At 39.4% G+C, this 17,637-nt stretch overlaps 1 protein-coding gene across 4 annotated transcripts in view; it reads right to left on the reverse strand.

Annotated features, from left to right (window-relative positions):
- Window positions 1-17,637, reverse strand: part of SGCD (sarcoglycan delta) — a 514,319-nt gene that overhangs the window by 50,597 nt on the left and 446,085 nt on the right. For all 4 annotated transcript variants that reach the window (XM_075274918.1, XM_075274919.1, XM_075274920.1 and 1 more), the window contains one exon: window positions 15,441-15,560. In XM_075274918.1, the coding sequence (XP_075131019.1) occupies window positions 15,441-15,560 (120 nt within the window). The remainder of the gene's footprint in view (window positions 1-15,440; window positions 15,561-17,637) is intronic.

Below are 17,637 nucleotides of genomic sequence, written 5' to 3' on the forward strand. Positions count from 1 at the left end.
CTCAGCATCCAGGCATTTTTTTTTTTTAAAAAAACCACCCTTAGCAAACACCCTTTGACAACCACAAGGGATATCTATTCAGCACACATTAATCTATTTGTTACTTTATGTACATTTCATTATTCTCTTTCATTACAATGAATACCAATTATATTATCTTGTTGTTTTTTTTAAATTAAAAACCTTTAGTAAAAATGATTTGATGCGCTATTTAGTATGTACAGCAGGAACATGAAATTGCTACCATGAACCATAAACCCCAGGTTATCTGGGCATAGATATAATAAAGCTTAATGCTGAAAATGCTCATTATTTTACATATTATTAATGAGGGAATTTCTAAGGTCATTGTGTATAATGTGTGAGAGCCTTGTGGAATCTTTCAGTTCAAAGCTGAGCAGTTTTCCTTTATACTAATTTACTAACAAGAAGTTGGTAATATAACTTAGCGTGTTACTGATCCAGTACAGCAATGGCCGTTCATGGGTTACTCTATTCTCTATTAATAAACTTGTATACATTGCAGAGGCTGCTGTGACTACAGGACTCTACCAAGTAACTAGATCCCTCTACAGCAGAGGTTCTCAAACTTATTTTGTCTACCGCCCACTTCGAGAATTAATTATTTTCTAGCGCCCCCCCCCCCCCAAAAAAAAATTTTTTTAGCAGCTAAGTTCACTTGTTTTCGTAATATCGTCGAATGACATGACTGGCTGTGACATGATGGCGCGTGCGCTTTTATATGAGGCAGCGGGCGGGCCTAGTACTTTCGAGAATGGACTAGAAACTTCTCGCTTCACATTGGAGCTTACCGCCATCTATGGTACAGTTTGACAACTTTTGGACAGGAAATAGTTACTGTCTAGTCCCCTAGATGGCGTTACACGAGGAAACGCGCGTTAAGCGTAAAGGAGCGGTAAAGTTTGTGTTAAAAGCAAAAAAACAATTTTAAAGGGGTAGCCTCATGAAGTTTGATCTGCCTTCTAAGCTGCCTAAAAATCTTCTTTCTTCCTGTTTGCTTGCGTCAATTAGCCCCGCCCCCAAATTAGCGTGTAGCTCCGCCCGCCACATAGCGTGATCCTATGGGATGACTGAAGGGCCTGTGATGTCATCAAAAGGTCCTATAGACTTGGATTTACCTTGTACGGAGTTTCCTAAAGGACCTGGCTCCTCTGCCCACTAGCAGCCTGCTCTATATAATAAAGCTTTATCCTAGTGAACAGAGAGACCAGGTCCTTTAGCCCAGTAGGATTTAGACTGCTTTATATAAGAAACCAGCACTTATTCCACACCCCCCCCCCCCTCTATCTCACAGCAGGGAGCTAGGTGATGTGTATGTGATGTGTATGTGTGGTGCAGACACAGGCTGGCTCCGTACACTCAGCCCCCCCCCTCTCCCCCCACACAGCAGGGAGCTACATCATGTGGCTCCCTCAGCAATGAGCAGGGGGCCAGGTGCTAGTGTCCAGAATGAAGTGAATAAAGTAAGATAGTGGACAAACAAAGCAGTTTTGCTGAAGCAGTGTATTTAGGAAAAGTCTTACATCCACATTAACAAGCAGTATAGATAGAATCATTGTTATGATACCACCCCTTTAAATTAGCCATCGCCCCCCTAAACCGCTTCAACGCCACCCAATCTTCTCTGTGCCCTTTACTGCCCCCCTATAGGCCTCCAGCGCCCACAAGGGGGCGTTATCGCCCACTTTGAGAAAGACTGCTCTACAGAAACACAAGCATCTTAAATCTTTGTGTGGATAAGGTATTTAAACGGGCTCTCTGCTTGAGACAAACGAATCATAAAGTGACCCCTGCTGCGACCACAGAGATGACATGTAAACTTTAAACACCATAAGTGTTATCTCAGGGGAGAGTAAACATGTAATGGAAAAGCTAATCTGTCTGTATGTAACTGAATTATTGGATTTGGGGACAGTGGGTCTAGTATTTGTAGACTATGGTGTACAGTACGACCTTTAACACCTAGGTTTAGATTTTGCAACTTTAAAGGATGGGCAAATGGCATCTCTCATTTGGCTAATGAACCGGTGGACAACTTTTGAAATTTGGGCCAAAGACTACGGGTATAAAAACATGACTTGGACAGTAAAAAAGTTGTTGAGATTGTTGTGGTCAGATTCACAGTCTGTAGTTTGTATCTGTGCTTCATTCCTACCCCCAGTGAAGCAGAAGAGGCTTTAAAAGAATTGAGTTCAGAGTTTCTCCCATTGATTTCAATGTGTAGCGCACGTAAGACTGGCACACATTAAAGTCTATATGGATTGTGTTCTACAGCGGTCACTTTGACACGTGTCTGAATGAGTGGAGCGCAAACTCCGTGTGAAGGCTCCCTTAGGCTCTGTTCCCACGGAGTAAGCTCATTTAGACACATAAACACATGTTAGAGCGAGGCGCTTCAAAACAGATCCCATTGACTTCAATGGATGCCGGTATTACGCACGCTACCTATTTAAATCAATGGGTTATAAAGCCTCCCATTGATTTCAATGTGTAGCGCGCATAAGTCGGCACCCATTGAAATCAATGGGATCTGTTTTTAAGTGCCTCGCTCTGACACGTGTTTACGTGTTTAAATGAGTTGTGTGTTACTCCGTGGGAACAGAGCCTAATTTTGTAACTGTTCTGCTTGTGTTACATTATCTTTTATGTCTTTTTTTAAGCATTGTGCCTTTTCAATAAAAACTTACGTTAATATGTTTGTTCCTTGTATGCTCTAAAGAACACACAGCCTTCATTACAGTGTTTAAAGAGGTTCTCCAGGGAGTCTATCATCACTTTCTTTTCCCAGGGGTTTGTATGGAACTAAACCATGGTTATGTGGTCAGAACCAGCACCTTGTCACAACATCGCACTATTATGTCATCTTAGGTCGAAACCAGAAGAAGAATGATGACAGACTCCCTAAAGAATGTTTTTAAAAACTCAAAGAAGAAAGGTTATGTATTCATATGTATGAATTTGACCCTCACAATGTGAACCAATGTTTGTATTGTCCTAAGTTTCTTGATATAAAACCCTGAAGGAATTAAATGATGATAAGACTCCTTGGAGAACCCCTTTAACCCTTTGAAACATTTCCATGTTGGGTACCAATCTGCTTAGAAGTTGGTATGACGTGTATTGTTGAACAGGGGTTTTGGACTCAGATTGGGTGTGATTTTTGCCCAACTTAATAACTAATATGTAATGCAATGAAATATAGCACAGTTTATGTTCAAATATATGATAGAACACTACAAAGATCTATACGCCTAATATGGTTTTACTATATCCACAGGTGAGATTTCTTTAAAGTAAGTGGGGAACAACTATAGAACTCATTGTCATAGGACATGGTGATGGTTGATAATTTGTAAGAATTCAAGAGAGACGTTATGACTTTTGTGACATTAACACTATCACAGGTTATAGGACCAGAATTTTCGGGATAAGAATGTGCCAAACATCTGAAGGTTCCGGCATTTTCAAAACTGTCAGGATGTTTTTGAATAGAAAGCGGAGGATTCTGAGAACTTCACCAACCTTCATTAATTTCTCTGTAAGGGCAGGTGTGAACACTCATTAATAATGTGATAAGCTGCGTAAGGCTGTGTATTTCTGAAAAATGTTCTTTTAAAATCCACAAAATTAATTAAAGAGACATTAAACCTGATGAAATGCATTGACACGAATTCATGCTAATAATTTATGCATTTTTTTTGTTAATTATGAACAAGAGGTATTTACTGGACAGAAGGAGTTAAGCCGTCCATAATAAGCCAAACTAACCTAATGCTTTAATTAAAAACTGCAGTTGAATGGAGATGAGATACAAATGACGGTAATTAAGATCAGGTGGTATCTAGAGGGCAATTTTATTATTAATCTGAAATATACCTCTGACTAATTAACGGGGAGAAAATCACCTTGTGGCCTGCTGTGTATATCAATATCACAACAGTAAGTACATAGATAGACTCAATTCGTTATTAAAGGCTGTCAGTGGGAGACCTTTCATTAGGAAGGATTCAATACAAGTCATTTATCACTGACACCCGACCTGGAAGCCGATAAACAAAACAGCTTAAGATTTGTGGGGGTAGAAGGGTCATAATATCCATAAAGGTAAACAGGTTTACATTAACTATATCACGATTATCAATTTTTTTAAAAAGTGTTGTCTTATTTAGGCAAAAAAAAAAATATATATATATTTAAAAACTATTTTTTAAAATATTTTTTTGTGTATTTTTCTCTTGTTTTGATTTTTTTTACATATTCCATTTTTTTACCTCATTTAATTCTTCTATACATTATTTAACTTTTTCTACCTGATTTAATTTTTTTATACTTAATTTCACTTTTATACCTAATTTCTAAATACATTTTTGTATATTTAGTATGTTTTTAACAGCACTATTTAATTTTTCTATACAATCAATTTTTTTTTCCTAATTTTTTTTTACTTTATTTATTTGATTCTACACTTAAATAGTTTGTTTTGTTTTTTTTAATAAAATTTACATTTTTAGACTTTTTTTTTAAAAATTGACTGCTTACTTTATTTAATGATTGTATTTGGTTGGTCATTGTACTTTTGTTCCTAAAATTGAAATTAAAAAATTACTAGTTGCCTTTGCGTGTTTCATCATAAAAGTCAGTAAATAATTAATGGACGTAATGTTTACTGAAAACCCATTTACATTAGATTTAGAAACACGTCTAAAATTTTATGCATGTTAGTAAATAAAACTCAAAACCAATAGAACAAATAAATTATTGTTCAATAGTAATCACTTTAGGTGAAGGAATCTTATGGAAAGAATCCACTGATAAGAAAGCACAGCTATCATTTTTATTTTTCTTCTTGCACAGATTATTAGTTAAAAATAAAATCTTAAAATGAATTGTAGATGTTTTTACTTTAAACATTACATTAAACATTTTTTCCACACATTTTTTCGCCCTGTATCATGCCTCAATTATGAAGTAGAGTTATGTGCTCCCACATGGTGCCTCTGTACGGTGATGTATTATAAAGATATCCTCCATTAGAAGGGTGGATACCGCTTTAATATTGCATCCAATGGGGCATGGTGTACTTTTTGCATATGGAATCAGACAGACAAAAATATCTGTAGAAAATGGTACGCAAAGGTACTCTACATAGTAAATATATAAATGTGTGTGTATATATATATATATATAATGGACAGGCAGAGTGCTGGAATCCCAATAGATCAGCCCCAAATCTCTTTTTCTTTTTTTCTAAATGTACAGTGTGAGCCCCACATAGAGATCACAATATACATTTTTTTCCATTTAAGTATGTCTTTGTAGAATGGGAGGAAATCCATGCAAACACGGGGAGAACATACAAAGTCCTTGCAGATGTTCTCCTGGCAGGAATCGAACCCAGGACTCCAACACTGCAAAGCTTTAGTGCTAACCACTGAGCCACCATGTTGCCCCGGCAGCCCCAGATTTCTGACATACATGTGGTGCAGGGTGGCTCTTGAGTAGGCCCAGGTTTGGGTCCTGGGCTTGTAATTGGGCCATAAAGAGCCGCAGAGCCTGCACTTCAGGGTTAGGTTCTGGGAGCAAGAGGAGGCGCCTGAGTCTGTCCTGAGAAACTGAAAGTCTGGTGAGACAGTACTGTTTTATTTTGTTTCTTCGTGTGGCTGATAGTAAGCCACATGTATAGTTAGCGTCATAGTGCTCAGAGGAGTAAGGTTTTGTTTGACATTTTTACCTGAAGTTAAGGCTGTATTTTATTTTGCTTATTTTGTACCGGACATAAAGGTTTATTTGCTATTTTGCTAAATCAACCTGCTTGCACAAGATTTTGTGTCCCCGCCTCTGACTGTTTGGGTCTGCACCATAGCAGCTACCGAGCTACCTTCCCCACAACATACATATATATATATATATATATATATATATATATATATATATATATATATAATTATTTTATATACAGTGCCTTGCTAAAGTATTCGGCCCCCTTGAACTTTTCAACCTTTTCCACATTTCAGGCTTCAAACATAAAGGTATAAAATTTTAATTTTGGGGGGAAGAATCAACAACAAGTGGGACACAATTGTGAAGTGAAACGAAATTTATTGGATATTTTAAACTTTTTTAACAAAGAAAAAACAGAAAAATTGAGCGTGCCAAATTATTTGGCCCCCTTGCGTTAATACTTTGTAGCGCCACCTATTGCTGCGATTACAGCTGCAAGTTGTTTGGGGTATGTCTCTATCAGTTTTGCACATAGAGAGACTGAATATTTTGCCCATTCTTCCTTGTAAAACAGCTGGAGCTCAGTGAGGTTGGATGGAGAGCGTTTGTGAACAGTTTTCAGCTCTTTCCACAGATTCTCGATTGGATTGAGGTCTGGACTGTGACTTGGCCATTCTAACACCTGGATACGTTTATTTGTGAACCATTCCATTGAAGATTTGCTTTATGTTTTGGATCATTGTCTTGTTGGAAGATAAATCTGTGTCCCAGTCTCAGGTCTTTTGCAGACTCCAACAGGTTTTCTTCCAGAATGGTCCTGTATTTGGCTCCATCCATCTTCCTATCAATTTTAAGCATCTTCCCTGTCCCTGCTGAAGGAAAACAGGCCCAAACCATGATGCTGCCACCACCATGTTTGACAATGGGGATGGTGTGCTCAGGGTGATGAGCTGTGTTGCTTTTACGCCAAACATTTTGTTTTGCATTGTGACCAAAAATTTCAATTCATCTGGCCAGAGCACCTTCTTCCACATGTTTGGTGTCTCCCAGGTGGATTGTGGCAAACTTTAAACAAGACTTTTTATGGATATCTTTGAGAAATGGCATTCTTCTTGACACTCTTCCATAAAGGCCAGATTTGTGCAATGTACGACTGATTGTTGTCCTATGGACAGACTCTCCCACCTCAGCTGTAGATCTCTGTAGTTCATCCAGAGTGATCATGGGCCTCTTGGCTGCATCTCTGATCAGTCTTCTCCTTGTTTGAGATAAAAGTTTAGAGGGACGGCCGGGTCTTGGTACATTTGTAGTGGTCTGATACTCCTTCCATTTCAATGTGATTGCTTGCACAGTGCTCCTTGGGATGTTTAAAGCTTGGGAAATCTTTTTGTATCCAAATCAGGCTTTAAACTTCTCCACAACAGTATCTTGGACCTGCCTGGTGTGTTCCTTGGTCTTCATGATGCTCTCTGCGCTTTAAACAGAACCCTGAGACTATCACAGGTGCATTTATACGGAGACTTGGTTACACACAGGTGGATTCTATTTATCATCATCAGTCATTTAGGACAACATTGGATCATTCAGAGATCCTCACTCAACTGAACGGAGTGAGTTTGCTGCACTGAAAGTAAAGGGGCCAAATAATTTTGCACGCTCCACTTTTCAGTTTTTTCTTTGTTAAAAAAGTTTAAAATATCCAATAAATTTCGTTCCACTTCACAATTATCTCCCAATTGTGGCTGATTCTTCCCCCTCTAATTTAAATTTTATATCTTTATGTTTGAAGCCTGAAATGTGGCAAAAGGTTGAAAAGCTCAAGGGGGGCCGAATACTTTCGCAAGGCACTGTTTATATACTATATATATATCATTTTGGAGAGACAACTAATTAAGTTAGTCTGGACTAACGTTTATACGGGGATCTCTAAGGTGCTAAAACTCATTACGTTATTTTTTTAGCCATGAGTTCTGCAAAATTACAATACAGACTGTCTCTTCTGATGTGATTTGAGTAAATAGCTGTAAAATTATGCAACTTGTGTATTCGCCCTACAGTTCTTTTCACTATTTCTATGTCTAAAAGGTTTGGTCAATGACTTCCATATTATGGCAGCAGCAGAAGGAACTCATGTACAGATCAACAACGGGGTTAATATAAGTTTATGTTACCTTAATATAAAATCTGTACATTGCAAAGAAATCAATAGTGTGTCTCGTAAACGTAGCCCTTTAGTTATCTGAAGCACAAGGGAAAGTCAGTTTAATTAAACTCACTGGTTTTAAAGGATTTCTCAGAACCAATAATGCATACGTGAAACAAATATAATAAATGCATAAATATAGTTTTGTATAGTTTCTTGCCCCCCTGAGGTATAACACTCCGGGGGGTTTGTTTCGCCTTCCTCTGGATCTTTGGGTCGGGTGGCTCTTATCTCAGGACATGGTGGTCAGAATGCAGCGAGGTCTGTAGTCTCCACCGGCCTGACCTGAGAGTCACTGTGACCCATTTTATAGTTTATTAAAGGGCCAGTAATGATTTTATTACAATGTTGCTTATTGCTATTCAATAAAAAAAATCTATATTGTGTTTGTGGTTTTTGTCTTGTATCTGGATTACTTCTTAGATAGTGGTCACATGTATCTGCATATACAGTAATAAAGTGCATCAATCGCCATAAATATGCTGAAGGGGACCATAGGGTGCACCGATATCAGTAATGTCATCAACAGGCTGGCACCAGTGTTGGACTGACCCATCAGAGTACCAGAGGATCCTCCAGTAGGCCTAGGCTCTAGCACAATAATAGTCTAACAGGTGACACCCAAATTTGAAGGGTACTATGGTCTTCTCCCTACAAGTTGATGGGGAGCAGGCCCCAGAATCATTTTATCTGGTGGGTCTAAGGAACCTTAGTCCAACACTGAATAGCGCTGTCAATCAATGCCAAGGAGAGATGACTTGGGAGGACTTTATGAGCAAAATTGGGTACCTTATTTTCTAATATGAATGGCGTCAGAGATATCTGCACACATTGCTAAGCCCCCTATCCACTTAAAGAGGTTGTCCGTCACCAAATCGAATTCTCATAATGATGATCTATCCACAAGATAATTGATCAGTATGTGATCTGTTGAGGTCTGACACCTGGACCCCACACAGATCATCTATTCTAGCAGTCTCCAGGGGTGTGAAGCTGCTTGTGGATGGTTGGCACGTGTGTCACCGCTCCTATTCGAGTCATACTGCTGTACAGGGGAGGGAGTTTCCGTGCCGCTCCTATTACTTGTATAGAGGCGCCTGTCTACTATCAGCTTCCAGCACCAGTAAGATCCTAGAAAAGATGTGTGTGTTCTGGGTGTTTAACAGACCAACAGATCACATACTGATTTCCTATCCACAGTCATCAGTGTGAGAATTCAATTTGGGGGAAGAACAATCCCTTAAAATCATCTGACAAACCCCCTTTAACATTTTTTGGCACTTGGTAGTCTATTGAAATTGTTTTAGCTAACTTCATTAAAAATTATAAAAGAAAATGTAAAAATAATTAATTCATCCCCCTACTTGTATTACACTGGTCAACAGCCAAAATGTTTCGGGCATCAAACCAGTTGTTCTTAACTAATTTTGGGGTGCTGAGATTGAAATTGATGCTAAAATTTTAAAATTGGCTTTACTTTTCATGATATAGACGTGCATTTTATATTTCTATTTATATTTGGTTAAGAAAGCCTACCACCTGTATTTTGGCTGCAAAATAGGCAACCAGGAAAAGAGTTGGGCTCCACACATATGCTGTAATACATGTTCTTCAAATCTCAGACAGTGGTTGAACCGGAAGAGACAGTCTATGCCGTTTGCAGTGCCAATGGTCTGGAGAGAGCCATCTGACCATAGTGACAATTGCTACTTCTGCAAGGTGCCTCCAATTGGGAAAGGAATTTCAAAAAGAAAGAAGTGGACTTTACATCTGCGATACGCCCAGTAGCTCATTCTGAAGAATTGCCAGTTCCAAATGCTCCAGAAACATTCTCGCTCGATTCCACTGACAAGGAAGAAGGAGGAGTTTGTCATGAACCATGTACCTCGTCAGATCCAGACTTTCCTGCATCACTCTCCACTGAACCGCACCTTATATCGCAAAGTGAACTTAACGATCTTGTTAGAGATCTAGACCTGCCCAAGAGTAAGGCCCAGCTCTTAGGTTCCAGACTTCAACAGTGGAATCTGTTGGCAGATGATGTTCGAATTTCTTTCTTTAGGAACCGTCAACAGTCTCTTGTCCAATTCTTCTTCATGGAGATTGATCTTGTTGTATGCAATAACGTTTGTAGTTTAATGGATGCTCTCAAAATCAGCTATAACCCCGATGAGTGGAGGCTATTTATCGATTCATTAAAGCTAAGTCTTAAAGCTGTCTTACTTCACAATGGCAATGCACTACCATCAGTTCCAATTGGTTATGCTGTTCACATGAAGGAAACCTATAACAACATGAAAGAGCTCTTGAGATGCATGAGAACTATGATCAACATCTGTGGTGCTCTGTGGTGACTTGAAGGTGGTAGCGCTAGTGCTTGGTCTACAGGGAGGATACACCAAGTACTGCTGCTTCCTATGTGAGTGGGACAGTCGTGCAAGATCAGAACACTACAAGAAAAGAGACCGGCCACTCAGAAAGTCACTGCAGCCAGGGACTAAAAATGTTACACATCCAGCACTTGTTCAAGCAGGAAAGATTCTGTTACCTCCTTTACATATCAAGCTTGGTCTTATGAAGAATTTTGTAAAGGCAATGGATAGAAATGAAGAGGCATTCAAATATCTCCTCTGTAAGTTTCCAAGGTTGAGTGAAGCGAAGATAAAAGCAGGAGTCTTTATTGGTCCTCAGATTCGTATGCTTCTTCAAGATGACGAGTTTTACCATTTGCTGCGTGGCAAAGAAAAGACTGCATGGGAAGCATTCAAGTTAGTCGTGACTAATTTCTTGGGAAACACCAAAGCAAATAATTATGAAGAGTTGGTTGAAAATCTCCTGAAGGCATATAAAAACCTGGGATGTAACATGTCTTTAAAGATTCATTTCTTACACTCTCATCTAGACTTCTTTGCACCAAACTGTGGAGCGGTGAGCGATGAACATGGTGAACGATTTTATCAGGAAATTGCGACTATGGAAAAGAGATATCAGGGTAAATGGAACCCATCAATGCTTGCAGACTACTGCTGGACAATTATCAGAGACAATCCCATGTCTGAATACAAGAGACGTGTGTAAAGGAGCCGAATAGCAATTCAATAAGGATCTACGTTCCAAAGTTCAATAAACATACTTCATTTGTAAAAAATTCTTAGATATGACTATAAATTATAGTTGATTTTAGATAGAACTAAGTTTCCTAAGAATATATTTCCAAAATGTAAAAACAGTAAACTTGCACCTCTATTATTGCAGAAGTAATAAATATGTATCATATTCTATACAATTCACAAAACAGTAAAATGAGAACTCTTCGATATCATAGAAACTAGAGCCAATTGACAGTTTTCCTTGTGATATATGAATTCAGCACATAAAAATCATTAGGGAATGACTCATTTCATTTCAGAAACAAACAACTTTTGAAAATTTGTTGACCAGTGTTATCATTTACGTACAATCACAGAAGACACAAAAACTTGTCCTTCAAGAATCAGGCCCAGCTTTCGGTCCCTGAAGGACATTTATGCGTTTGTACATCTCGAGCTTTTGCAGTAAACCATACAATGGATTAGATTTTATTGAATTTATTTGTAGGATGATCTGAATACAATTCCAGCTTTATTCTACTGCAGCCTGAGTCTCTATTCTTTATTCTAGACATGAGACATAACTAGAGCATTGTGCACAATAATGGCTAAATAATGCTGCAAATTCCTAATACCAGACACAATGGCTGGCATCAGCATCTGACAGTAAGAGCGATACATTGACCCCTCCTGGATGCAGATGATATATTCGTTCTGCAATCGCTTTCTGACTTTCCACTATGTTATATTTTCCATTGTCTACGCATTTGCCAACCCCAAAGACAATATACCAGGCATCCAGATGGCTTTTTTGTGTTTTTTATTGTCACCAGTGCTTATTGCAGATCTGCCACTAGAGAATTAAAGGGAGTTTAGCAGAATATTGAGGGGATTTTTAATATGCAAATGAGCTCTTTAGAGTAACAAGGGTGTTGCCATTTACCTCTGTAAAGCAATGACGATGCCCTAATTGTTCCAAAGAGCTCATTTCCATATTGGAAAAAAATGCCGATATCTCGGTAACAGAGACACCTTTTCACAAGGGGAAAACACGTTTTATTTCAGGTGACCCTAATCTATCTATCCACGGGGCAGGGCTGATATGCTGGTTCTGGAGACAGACTCCCCAAACTTGCCAACTGTTAAGAATCATTTTTAGGGAAATGAAAACTTGATCGTGAGTAGAAGTTCCCATAAAAACAGTCAAAGTATCTTCATTAACACCATCATCAGTGCGGCCACCCTAAAAAGTACCAGCAAAGTGTCCCCAATAACATCTGAAAAGTGTCCCCATTTTTACGGTAAATATGTCTAGAACTGTGTCCCATTTAATTTCATAGTATATATACATAGATCCAATGACTACACTGGTTATAGAGTTGGGTGCCAGCCCAGGGCACAGGCCAATAGTCCTGATAAAAAGTGTTAGAGTCCATTCACATGGAGGAAGTTGGCGCTGATTCTGGCACAGAATTCGCATCAGAATCAGCGCTGAAAAAAAAGATTCCCATTTTCCACACTAAACCCATTGAAATCAATGGGAAAAAAGCCTCCAATTGATTTCAAAGGGCTCCGTGAAAACGGAAAATGTAACCCGTTGAAATCAATGGGAGTCTTTTATTTTAGCGCTGATTCTGACACTGATTCCGCGCCAGAATCAGCGCCAAATTCCTCCTTGTGAATGGACCCTTAGGAACGCCACAGACAATATCTATCTTGAGAAAAGCTCGTGTATATGGGATGTAAAATCACTTGCAAAATTCTGTGTCAAGTTCTGCACCAGTGAGGGATTTGTCTACCTCCCATTCCCCCACATTTCACTGCTTCCGTTGATAGCTAGCAGATGGCATTTGGAATCCGCCTCAAAATCAGCTCCAAATTCCTCTGTGTGAACATTCCCAACCACAAATGCTCCCATACAAGGCCTCAGAGGCATAACCCTGAATCTCCTCGGTTCCAATACAAAATTTATAATGGGCCCCCCATTCTATGTGCTACCTATAGACCTTTGGGCTCCCTCAGGCTTCAGGCCCGATAGAAACTGTTACTAAAGATGAGCAAGTAGTATTCGATTGAATACCTCCCCTGCATAGTTATTGGTGTAAAAAAGCGCCAGGGAAGGTGGGAGGGGCAATGAATTTTTACTGTATTTACCGTGTGGTATTCGACCGATTACACCAATATCTATGCAGGGGAGGTATTCCATCAAATACTACTCGCTCATCTCTAATTGTTATCTCTTTATCCACTATAGGTATGCCATATACTGTATGTCCTTCAGAACATAGCCCATGTTTACTTACCTCTCCTCAGTTTCTTCAGTACGTCTGGGGGCATCAAATCTGATACCGCGTGACGCTGAGTGGGGAGGATATATATTATTATTATTTCCTCCAACAAAAGCCTCTTAACATATCTCCAATCCGCAAACCTACGGTTTTCTTTAATATTAATAGACCAGTTTTGTTTACGAGGCCTCCATCGTACCACAGTCAGATATTCCGTGAAATAATATGTCAAGCACGGACTGAGTGATAAGATTTGAATGAAGAGATTCCTTTCAGGCTGCCATTTTATCGGAGATGCGTTGTTACGGGAATTCAATCACGCTGACAACCTGCTTTATAAACCTCTATCACTCCGTGTAATTTAGGAGAACTTGAGGTAGACTCTCTGGGGTCTTTAGAAAACTGAGCTCCCTCTACAAGGAATCATGATCTTGCTTCAGTCACAGGAGCATCGTACACCACATCACTATTTAGTGCTAAGTTGCCGGCGGTTACTATGGCAACAAGAGGAAAAAGATTGCGGGCAATGTACTCAAATTCTGTATTTTGTGGAAGTTAAGAGCTAAATATAAGTAGTTCTTGAGGATCACTGCCGTACAGGAACCGATTACCTAGCTGGATTATTTTGATTACTTCAATTTTTGGAATTTTTTTTAACTTTGCAATAGAATAGCAAAAAAAACATCATACAAACTCCAGTGTCTCAATAAAAAGTCGCAAACATAAGAGGCCTGCTAGACATCATTTATAGACGATTTCTATCTTTTTGGTATGATGGGAATTTTTGTAATCATTTCATCTATATACAAAAAGTTCTACAATTATCTGAAGCCATTTGTGCCCCAACTTTTTATCATTTGTAAGAAGTCTGTTAGCAGTCCGAGACATTCCTGTCCAGATCCAGCCCAGCTCTAAGTTGAGAAGAGTTACAACAGTATTCATTGAAGGGGAACTTATTAAGCTGTACGGCCAAAAATTTTACTTATTTTGCGCCTTTTTGAGGTGGTGTACTCTTTACTAGTGATGGTCAATGTTTTTTTATGAGTCCCATATAGGGATCACACTGTACATTTTTTTCCTATTAGTATGTCTTTATAGAATAGGAGGAAATCCATGCAAACACAGGGAGAACATACAAACTCCTTGCAGATGTTGTTCCTGGTGGGACTCGAACCCAGGACTCCAGCACTGCAAGTAGTGTGAGCCACCGTGTTGCCTCGTGATGGCTGAATATGGCAAAATTCATTTTGCGAATATTTGTGATAGAATTTGTTCGGTCTGAATCACAAGATCTGTTATATTACTCTGGGATCACTTCAGGGGAGGTGCAAGAGAAACGATTCATATTCACTATTCGTAACCTCTCTGTGGCTCCGCCATGGTGTCCATTCATTATCCCCAGGGGTGTCTTTTGTCTTCTGAGCTCTTCTGTAATATCGAGGGCCTTAGTTTACTGCAGAGGCCCAATTATGTGGGGGGTGTTGATGTAATGATGGCTCAGCGATGATTTGGGGCCACATATGTCACAGAAGGGGCCAGAAGATGATGTGGGATACTCAAAAATGAAGACTGGATGCCACAGCAAGACCCCAGAGAGGTGAGGAAAAGTGACATTGTGTTGTTTTTTATTTTTCATCACCTCCCCTAGCCTCTGTATTATACTCTGGGGTGTGAAGAGTCCTGAAATTATAAGAAATATTTGTGCCTGGAAAATCCCACAAATCTCAGGTTATTAGTGTAACCTGAAATTTTTAGAAAATGTATAACAAACCTGGTTGTTTCGAACAGGTTCGCTCATTGCTAGTGTTTGTGCTTTATTTATTTTCATCTAAAGCCCTATGTAGCGGGCCGCAGCGAGAAGTTGGTGCAGTTGGTGCACTGGGGGCGGACCTTCAGCTCTGGGAGCACTGCTCCTCCTGCTCAGGTAGGATGAGTAATGGGGTGGCACAGGCTGTAAATGGTACATGGTTGTGCAGCAAGAGCAGTGCTCCAGGGAGTTGACAGTATATTAATTCATCACAAAAAGAACAAAATAGGGAACTGAGGACCATAAAACTGAAACAACCAAATATTGTAAGAATATTTCATATTTTATGCAGGATACTAATAAAAATGTACCTAAAACGCGCAATCTATCCGCTCCGACAACCACTTCCTTTTCGTTTGCTGCAAACAGTAACTTTCCATTATTTGACATCACCTCAAGATTTTTCCCTCTTGCCCGAATACCGTCCGATGCTGTGGAGAAAAACAATACCAAAGTTAAACATTAAGTTTGTACCCCCATCTCATGTAATAGAGGACCCGTCAGTTATCCTGCTATCTCTGTTTAGGTAAATAGTCCTGTTTTCCATGATTTGACAATACTGGGTCTTATTTCTGTAAAACTTTGCACTGTGCTGTTCCTCTGATTTTCCTCAGGAAAGGTGTGGATGAACTGATACATGGGTGTTATGATCCCTATGTCAAAGGAACACTTCTGACATTGTTCTGTTAGTGTGAACACTGTTGGGTACCCTACTGACAAAGGTAATGGTAACTTCCAGTTGTCAGTTTATTTATAAATTTCCAGTAGGAGTAACAGGGGAAAGCTGAGCAACCATACTTTATCGTTTGAACCAAACTATCACTAACGGGAGAGACTGCAGTTTCCTTGGGCCCACCAGATAAAATTATTCTGGGGACCCACTCTCCAACAATCCACAGGAAATAGACTATAGTACTCCTCAAATTTGGGTGTCTTCTTCTGGACCATTATTGAGTTCAAGCCTAGGCGTACGGGAGGATCCTCTTGGAATCTGGTGGGCCAGTCCAACTTTGCCTGCAATATCTGTACCAGATCCCCCAACTATAATGTTTAATTTATAGTACTGGTCTCCTCATATTTGGCAGAGACAAATGGCCATGGTTACAACAGCTCCCTCTGCACCCCCTCAATTTAGGCCCCTGGTCATGTTCACAGTGATTTTGATCACTTTTGCCCATTGCAGTTACATTGCAAATCTTTGGTCAAGTAGGCGGAGTGGGTATGAGCACTGTCCTACTTGCAAGCTTTCCAATTTCTCCACCCACTTGACCAAAACCTTAAGCAGGAAATAGGACAAAATCATTTCAGAATAATATATCACATTTACTTTATAACAAAGATCTATTGCCAGGAAATTCTTCTCTATTATTGTAAAAGGTTACCGGTATTAAAATTCGGAAAAATGATTGTTGTAAAAGTAGAATACTAAATACCTGCTTGGGCTAGGAACAAATGGCTCGCCATATAAAATAAATGACATGAATGGCCTACTTAGAACGGAAAACAGCTAAGGCCTTATATAACTAGAGACATGTATAGTAAATATCATACAAGACTCTGTGGAAGGAAGTTAGGTAAGCAGATCATCCCTGAATAGCTGATACTTATGGTCAACTTTAAGAGCAATCGGTATATATTCTGTATGGGACCACCGGATACCCTAGAGAAGCAGTATAGCCTCTGTTGGTTATTATGTAGGTACATGCAGTATGGTCCATGAAGGATTAAACTGCTTAAAGGGCTAATGGCTAAAAATATAAGTTACTAAATATAATGTACTTAAATCTCAATTGTCTACTTAAGGCCTCATTCACACAACATTCTTGTGTACTTGGGGGTGAAAAAGTACTTTTTGATGGCCAAGTGCACTACTGCGGGTAACCTAGTCTCATGGAACCATCACAGACAAGAGTCTATTAAAGGGTTCCATGACCAACGGCCCAAGTAATAACAAGTTCTATGTCTTCTCAGATCATTCACACTATTAGAACAACCGTTCTGTGAATAAATCCACTGAAGTCTATGGGGCCGAGTGCTGACTGTAATACAACAACCAGCACTCAGCCATGGACTCCTCTCGTATGAATGAGTCCAAGGAAGTGAAAAGATACTGAATAGAGCTAAACATTGGGTTCTGAGAAAAGAAATTGATACTCGCCTCTCACCAGCACACATTTTGCTCACTCCTCAGTATTGGGGGAGCATTGGTGCTGGTTGTTATTAAGTATTGTCAGCATTAAAGGAGTTTTCCAGTAAAAAGAAAAGATGCAAAAAAGAGTTAAACATGGGGCCTTAGGGAGCCTGCACACAGAGTTTACGCACGTATGCACATATCACATTGAAAGCAATAGGTAAAAAAGCCTCCCATTGATTTCAATGGGGAGCGCATGTATGCCGGCACCATTCAAGTCAATGGGATCTGTTTTTTACACCGCTCACTCTGAAAGAGTTTTGCGTTCAGAATGAGCGAGCATAAACTCTGTGTGCAGGCTCCCTAAAAGTATAAAA

The sequence above is a fragment of the Leptodactylus fuscus genome, chromosome 5 (genome assembly GCF_031893055.1).
Source record: "Leptodactylus fuscus isolate aLepFus1 chromosome 5, aLepFus1.hap2, whole genome shotgun sequence".
Taxonomy (NCBI): Eukaryota; Metazoa; Chordata; class Amphibia; order Anura; family Leptodactylidae; genus Leptodactylus; species Leptodactylus fuscus.